The sequence below is a fragment of the Musca autumnalis genome, unplaced genomic scaffold (assembly GCF_047663935.1).
Source record: "Musca autumnalis isolate F117 unplaced genomic scaffold, ASM4766393v1 scaffold_2, whole genome shotgun sequence".
Taxonomy (NCBI): Eukaryota; Metazoa; Arthropoda; class Insecta; order Diptera; family Muscidae; genus Musca; species Musca autumnalis.
The window spans coordinates 248152080-248161021 of record NW_027411755.1 but is presented as its reverse complement, the minus strand read 5'-3'; the positions used below and the strand labels follow the sequence as shown (position 1 = coordinate 248161021).

The 8942-nt window shown below is 32.1% G+C and overlaps 1 protein-coding gene across 1 annotated transcript in view; it reads right to left on the bottom strand.

Annotated features, from left to right (window-relative positions):
• Positions 1-2932: 2932 nt before the first annotated feature.
• Positions 2933-8942, bottom strand: part of Proc (Proctolin) — a 57716-nt gene continuing 51706 nt past the window's right edge. Inside the window, exon 3 of the mRNA XM_073966385.1 lies at positions 2933-3310. Coding sequence (XP_073822486.1) covers positions 3131-3310 — 180 coding nt within the window. The 3' untranslated portion in view covers positions 2933-3130. The remainder of the gene's footprint in view (positions 3311-8942) is intronic.

The following is an 8942-nucleotide window of genomic DNA, read 5'->3' as shown; positions in this document are numbered from 1 at the left end:
AGCATTTAGTTCATTTGTATCAGTTTTGCAAAAACAACTGTCGTGAGTTTACTGGAATCATGATATTATTGCGCTTAGTCTTAATTCTTTTGTTGTACTCTCTCTATTTGTTTTGAACATTCAGTTATACTTCTACATTTTGACGTCATTCACTGTACTCGTATTAATTACCCCTGCCCTATTAGTTGTTTACATCAGGTGTCGGCACCAATACAAATGAAGTATGTGCGGTCACACCAGGGATGGAAAAATAAAAATTTCAAAAAGTACTAAAATGGTACTTTTTTCATTGAAAAGGTACTTTTTATTATTTTTTAAGAAAAAATTTAAAATATTTTATTCAGTAAAAGACAACAAAGCCTTAGATCTTTGAAATCTGAAGAATGTTGCAGAATCGTATACATATATTTGTATACTCTCCTAGAGGAGTCTGTTGAAATCATGATACATCTCGCAATATTTAAGATATAGCTTTTTAATTTGGTACAGAAGTTTTAATTAACCTTAGGATGTTTGGTATTGAAAAAGGGTTCTATCGGCCAACGTTCTGATATAGTCCTCATACAACGGTACCTCCAGATTTTCGGTATTTTGAAGTTTTGATTCATATCATACCACACTTGTTGAAATTTGGTATTTCATCTTCATTTGGGGCTACAAAGTCCCGGGCCACACTAGAGTTATTTCACTGAAATTTTGACATGAAATTATGCGTCTCTAGATCGAGTTCCAGAGTAGAGTAAAATCATGAAATTGCTGTAGTGGGGAATTCAACCTAAGAACACCTAATTTCATGAAATTTTTTAATGAAATTCACTCTAGTGTGGACCGGGACAAAACTCTCCTCCAGAAATTTGTCAGTGCTGATAATATAACGATAGCACCCGATTTTCGGTATTTTTAAGGTTTTGGCCCTACGGCTGCGGGTTCTTACGTACCGGATTGACCCGAAACCAAAAGTGTTTCGGCCAGCGGCTGCCAACCCAGCATTATATTATATGCTGCTACAACAACAACAACTAATGACGTAGGAATAAAACTTACCATAGCATTGGTGAACATTGAAAAATGGAATTACCAAGCAGGACTATAGGAAAAGTTTGGAATTCCAATTAATTGACATAATTTCGCATATGAAAATTTTTTTTTAAATTTTTTAATTTTTCGCTACAGATAACCCAAAAAACATGTTTTGGTGGCCGATGTACATAAACTTTGTTTTACGTCAGTAATCAAAACGATAGTCGGACTATCGATAGTTCGCCAGCATTCATATAGCACCATATAAGATGTATTTCAGGTTCTCGTGTTGAAAGGTACTACGAAAGTGGGATTCTTTTAGTTTCACATACAATTTTTCAATGTGTGTACGTGAAATGGTACTGAATTGGCCGCGGGGGTACTTCGGTACTTTTTATAGTGAAATGGTACTGAAAAAAGTACTATTGTACTGAATTTTCCATCCCTGGGTCACACGCATACGATATCGAGAGCGTTAATTTCGCTCTCTCCACAAACATCGTGTGGGTTAATGCATTGTTAAAATTAAAAAAATCACTGAAAAAAGGGACGACACAACCTTCTTCATTGACTTCTGAGAATAAATGGTGGTTGTTTTGTTGTTACTCTCATCAAGGGCACGTGTGCCACTTTTTGCCGTATGCTGGTTTACATACATTCCTCTGTTTTTGTACGAGTATGTGTGTATGTGTATTTTCGAATCGCCTAGCATATCGCGTGAACATTGTGGAACATTCTACATTAAGCATGCTAGAACCGTCTATGTATCGGCGAGCGGGTATAAATACGAGGGAGTAGTATGTGGGCGAGTAAGTTGTAAATGAGACATCGACTTAAAACCGTCGGTGTAATCTGAGTAAAGAAGTAAATCTTGAATTAAGTGAAGTGTAAACTAAGTAAACTGTAGTCTTGGGCGAATAACTGAAGTGAAGTCAATAAAGCATTGTAGAATAGTAATCTAAAACGAACACTAGTTTTATTTGGTACAAATCGTATCGGAAAATAAAAAAAAACGTCCACACGGAGCTAAGCTACACGTTAATGCCGTTACAATACGAAGTGTGTTGAAATTGAAAACAAATTCCATCTCAACTGTTCTAAAAATTAAACATATGTTTTGAGCTTATTTTTCAACCTCTAGTGACCATATTATTATTAACATCCAGGTTCCTAGGTGGAAAATAGGCCCACTCTAATGGCTATATAATAACTAGTTATTCTAGTGGTTATAGAATAAATAGTTATTCAGTGCGACATGCCATGAGGTAGTAGGGTGTTTTGTAAGTAGTTACGACTACCAAATTTTTCTTTAACAACAAAAAATGTGAAATTATTATTGGTTTTATTGAAACGCCTTTATTTTATAATTAATTTTTTATTTTATACATATAATACGTTTTTTAAATTTATATATATTTTATCATTACATTGTATATATAGAATAATAATACTAATATGATCGGAATGTTGAATCAATATTCACTACATTAAAATTATTGTTTTCAGTTTACATTGAAATTTTCATTCTTATTTTTTTTATAGTTTTATATTTGCAAATTTCATTTTTGATTGAGAGACACATTAAAACACAGACTCGAGACGAAGAAGAATAATATTTGTATATGAATAGGATGAGGAGGCCGTGGAGGAAATCAATCAACAATTTACACAGATACATGTTAAACATAATTACTTTGTTAATAAGTTAAATAAAATAATAGCTGCCGAAAAACGATGAACAAATATTTTATATATTATATTGGGACACAAAAATAGTTTAGGATTTAGGAACATGTATTATTTTCAATATACATAAATTTGAGCAATTGTTTTGTGGACGTAATGTAAAATTCATAATTCATACACAACACTTTTTTGGGAGGAGAATGATCGTACTACTACTGTTTTATGGTTTTTGTTTGGAACTTCGTTTTCAGTAACTTTTTTTCTTATTATTTTTTGTTTTTGGATTTGCTTTGGTTTTGTTTTCAGATTTTGCTAATTTTCTAGCTTTAGTTGTTGTTTTTGCGGAGGTTTGTAGGTATTGTTTTGCAGGTGTTATGCTGTTCATTAGTGGGGAGTTGCTGGCTTTTTTGCTTTGGGATCTAATCTAATAGTAACGTCCATTATCATAAACACCATGGGGAGCATATTTCCGGGCATCCAAACCATCCAAGGGACTACCGCCGCCACCACCCAACTTGTTGAGCCAATTAGCACGTTGTGCCGACATGGTGTTGCCATTTGCCTCATTTGGTGGTCGTTGATCTTCATTGCTGGATTCCAAAATCTGTAAATAGATAAAATAAACAAAAAATTGTGTACTAATTCAGAGTGAATTTTATGTGGAAGTTAATATGCCCTAAAGCAATGAAGGAATAATTTTCAGATAACAATGATTGATTTTTTAAGAAACATCAGACCAATACTCGTGGATTTTTTAAAGAATATTTTTTGAGCCAACATCAGACCAATACTCGTGGATTTTTTAAAGAATATTTTTTGAGCCAACATCAGACCAATACTCGTGGATTTTTTAAAGAATATTTTTTGAGCCAACATCAGACCAATACTCGTGGATTTTTTAAAGAATATTTTTTGAGCCAACATCAGACCAATACTCGTGGATTTTTTAAAGAATATTTTTTGAGCCAACATCGGACCAATACTCGTGGATTTTTTAAAGAATATTTTTTGAGCCAACATCAGACCAATACTCGTGGATTTTTTAAAGAATATTTTTTGAGCCAACATCAGACCAATACTCGTGGATTTTTTAAAGAATATTTTTTGAGCCAACATCAGACCAATACTCGTGGATTTTTTAAAGAATATTTTTTGAGCCAACGTCAGACCAATACTCGTGGATTTTTTAAAGAATATTTTTTGAGCAAACATCAGACCAATACTCGTGGATTTTTTAAAGAATATTTTTTGAGCCAACATCAGACCAATACTCGTGGATTTTGTAAAGAATATTTTTTGAGCCAACATCAGACCAATACTCGTGGATTTTGTAAAGAATATTTTTTGAGCCAACATCAGACCAATACTCGTGGATTTTTTAAAGAATATTTTTTGAGCCAACATCAGACCAATATTCGTGGATTTTTTAAAGAATATTTTTTGAGCCAACATCAGACCAATATTCGTGGATTTTTTAAAGAATATTTTTTGAGCCAACATCAGACCAATATTCGTGGATTTTTTAAAGAATATTTTTTGAGCCAACATCAGACCAATATTCGCGGTTTTTTTAAAGAATATTTTTTGAGCCAACATCAGACCAATATTCGTGGAATTTTTAAAGAATATTTTTTGAGCCAACATCAGACCAATATTCGTGGATTTTTTAAAGAATATTTTTTGAGCCAACATCAGACCAATATTCGTGGAATTTTTAAAGAATATTTTTTGAGCCAACATCAGACCAATATTCGTGGATTTTTTAAAGAATATTTTTTGAGCCAACATTAGACCAATACTCGTGGATTTTTTAAAGAATATTTTTTGAGCCAACATCAGACCAATACTCGTGGATTTTTTAAAGAATATTTTTTGAGCCAACATCAGACCAATACTCGTGGATTTTTTAAAGAATATTTTTTGAGCCAACATCAGACCAATACTCGTGGATTTTTTAAAGAATATTTTTTGAGCCAACATCAGACCAATACTCGTGGATTTTTTAAAGAATATTTTTTGAGCCAACATCAGACCAATACTCGTGGATTTTTTAAAGAATATTTTTTGAGCCAACATCAGACCAATACTCGTGGATTTTTTAAAGAATATTTTTTGAGCCAACATCAGACCAATACTCGTGGATTTTTTAAAGAATATTTTTTGAGCCCACGTCAGACCAATACTCGTGGATTTTTTAAAGAATATTTTTTGAGCCAACATCAGACCAATACTCGTGGATTTTTAAAGAATATTTTTTGAGCCCACGTCAGACCAATACTCGTGGATTTTTTAAAGAATATTTTTTGAGCCAACATCAGACCAATACTCGTGGATTTTTAAAGAATATTTTTTGAGCCAACATCAGACCAATACTCGTGGATTTTTTAAAGAATATTTTTTGAGCCAACATCAGACCAATACTCGTGGATTTTTTAAAGAATATTTTTTGAGCCAACATCAGACCAATACTCGTGGATTTTTTAAAGAATATTTTTTGAGCCAACATCAGACCAATACTCGTGGATTTTTTAAAGAATATTTTTTGAGCCAACATCAGACCAATACTCGTGGATTTTTAAAAGAATATTTTTTGAGCCAACATCAGACCAATACTCGTGGATTTTTTAAAGAATATTTTTTGAGCCAACATCAGACCAATACTCGTGGATTTTTTAAAGAATATTTTTTGAGCCAACATCAGACCAATACTCGTGGATTTTTTAAAGAATATTTTTTGAGCCAACATCAGACCAATACTCGTGGATTTTTAAAGAATATTTTTTGAGCCAACATCAGACCAATACTCGTGGATTTTTTAAAGAATATTTTTTGAGCCAACATCAGACCAATACTCGTGGATTTTTAAAGAATATTTTTTGAGCCAACATCAGACCAATACTCGTGGATTTTTTAAAGAATATTTTTTGAGCCAACATCAGACCAATACTCGTGGATTTTTTAAAGAATATTTTTTGAGCCAACATCAGACCAATACTCGTGGATTTTTTAAAGAATATTTTTTGAGCCAACATCAGACCAATACTCGTGGATTTTTTAAAGAATATTTTTTGAGCCAACATCAGACCAATACTCGTGGATTTTTTAAAGAATATTTTTTGAGCCAACATCAGACCAATACTCGTGGATTTTTTAAAGAATATTTTTTGAGCCAACATCAGACCAATACTCGTGGATTTTTTAAAGAATATTTTTTGAGCCATCATCAGACCAATACTCGTGGATTTTTTAAAGAATATTTTTTGAGCCAACATCAGACCAATACTCGTGGATTTTTTAAAGAATATTTTTTTAACCAACATCAGACCAATACTCGTGGATTTTTTAAAGAATATTTTTTGAGCCAACATCAGACCAATACTCGTGGATTTTTTAAAGAATATTTTTTTAACCAACATCAGACCAATACTCGTGGATTTTTTAAAGAATATTTTTTGAGCCAACATCAGACCAATACTCGTGGATTTTTTAAAGAATATTTTTTGAGCCAACATCAGACCAATACTCGTGGATTTTTTAAAGAATATTTTTTGAGCCAACATCAGACCAATACTCGTGGATTTTTTAAAGAATATTTTTTGAGCCAACATCAGACCAATACTCGTGGATTTTTTAAAGAATATTTTTTGAGCCAACATCAGACCAATACTCGTGGATTTTTTAAAGAATATTTTTTGAGCCAACATCAGACCAATACTCGTGGATTTTTTAAAGAATATTTTTTGAGCCAACATCAGACCAATACTCGTGGATTTTTTAAAGAATATTTTTTGAGCCAACATCAGACCAATACTCGTGGATTTTTTAAAGAATATTTTTTGAGCCAACATCAGACCAATACTCGTGGATTTTTTAAAGAATATTTTTTGAGCCAACATCAGACCAATACTCGTGGATTTTTTAAAGAATATTTTTTGAGCCAACATCAGACCAATACTCGTGGATTTTTTAAAGAATATTTTTTGAGCCAACATCAGACCAATACTCGTGGATTTTTTAAAGAATATTTTTTGAGCCAACATCAGACCAATACTCGTGGATTTTTTAAAGAATATTTTTTGAGCCAACATCAGACCAATACTCGTGGATTTTTTAAAGAATATTTTTTGAGCCAACATCAGACCAATACTCGTGGATTTTTTAAAGAATATTTTTTGAGCCAACATCAGACCAATACTCGTGGATTTTTTAAAGAATATTTTTTGAGCCAACATCAGACCAATACTCGTGGATTTTTTAAAGAATATTTTTTGAGCCAACATCAGACCAATACTCGTGGATTTTTTAAAGAATATTTTTTGAGCCAACATCAGACCAATACTCGTGGATTTTTTAAAGAATATTTTTTGAGCCAACATCAGACCAATACTCGTGGATTTTTTAAAGAATATTTTTTGAGCCAACATCAGACCAATACTCGTGGATTTTTTAAAGAATATTTTTTGAGCCAACATCAGACCAATACTCGTGGATTTTTTAAAGAATATTTTTTGAGCCAACATCAGACCAATACTCGTGGATTTTTTAAAGAATATTTTTTGAGCCAACATCAGACCAATACTCGTGGATTTTTTAAAGAATATTTTTTGAGCCAACATCAGACCAATACTCGTGGATTTTTTAAAGAATATTTTTTGAGCCAACATCAGACCAATACTCGTGGATTTTTTAAAGAATATTTTTTGAGCCAACATCAGACCAATACTCGTGGATTTTTTAAAGAATATTTTTTGAGCCAACATCAGACCAATACTCGTGGATTTTTTAAAGAATATTTTTTGAGCCAACATCAGACCAATACTCGTGGATTTTTTAAAGAATATTTTTTGAGCCAACATCAGACCAATACTCGTGGATTTTTTAAAGAATATTTTTTGAGCCAACATCAGACCAATACTCGTGGATTTTTTAAAGAATATTTTTTGAGCCAACATCAGACCAATACTCGTGGATTTTTTAAAGAATATTTTTTGAGCCAACATCAGACCAATACTCGTGGATTTTTTAAAGAATATTTTTTGAGCCAACATCAGACCAATACTCGTGGATTTTTTAAAGAATATTTTTTGAGCCAACATCAGACCAATACTCGTGGATTTTTTAAAGAATATTTTTTGAGCCAACATCAGACCAATACTCGTGGATTTTTTAAAGAATATTTTTTGAGCCAACATCAGACCAATACTCGTGGATTTTTTAAAGAATATTTTTTGAGCCAACATCAGACCAATACTCGTGGATTTTTTAAAGAATATTTTTTGAGGGAACATCGGACCAGTACAGACAATTTTTAACTTTATCACAGTGCAATTGAAATATGTACTGTAGGGTGCTGCAAGATAAGTCACATGGACTACAGCCCTTTTACATACTCGTGGATTTTGTAAAGAATTTTTTTTTAGCCAACATCAGACCAATACTTGTGGATTTTTTAAAGAATATTTTTTGAGCCAACGTCAGACCAATACTCGTGGATTTTTTAAAGAATATTTTTTGAGGGAACATCAGACCAATACTCGTGGATTTTTTAAAGAATATTTTTTGAGCTAACATCAGACCAATACTTGTGGATTTTTTAAAAAATATTTTTTGAGCCAACATCAGACCATTACTCGTGGATTTTTTAAAGAATATTTTTTGAGGGAACATCAGACCAATACTTGTGGATTTTTTAAAGAATATTTTTTGAGCCAACATCAGACCAATACTCGTGATTTTTTTAAAGAATTTTTTTTGAGCCAACATCAGACCAATACTCGTGGATTTTTTAAAGAATATTTTTTGAGCCAACATCAGACCAATACTCGTGATTTTTTAAAGAATTTTTTTGAGCCAACATCAGACCAATACTCGTGGATTTTTTAAAGAATATTTTTTGAGCCAACATCACACCAATACTCGTGGATTTTTTAAAGAATATTTTTTGAGGGAACATCAGACCAATACTCGTGGATTTTTTAAAGAATATTTTTTGAGGGAACATCAGACCATTACCCGTGGATTTTTTAAAGAATATTTTTTGAGGGAACATCAGACCAATATTTTTTAAAGAATATTTTTTGAGGGAACATCAGACCAATATTTTTTAAAGAATATTTTTTGAGGGAACATCAGACCACTACCCGTGGATTTTTTAAAGAATATTTTTTGAGGGAACATCGGACCAGTACAGACAATTTTTAACTTTATCACAGTGCAAATGAAATATGTACTGTAGG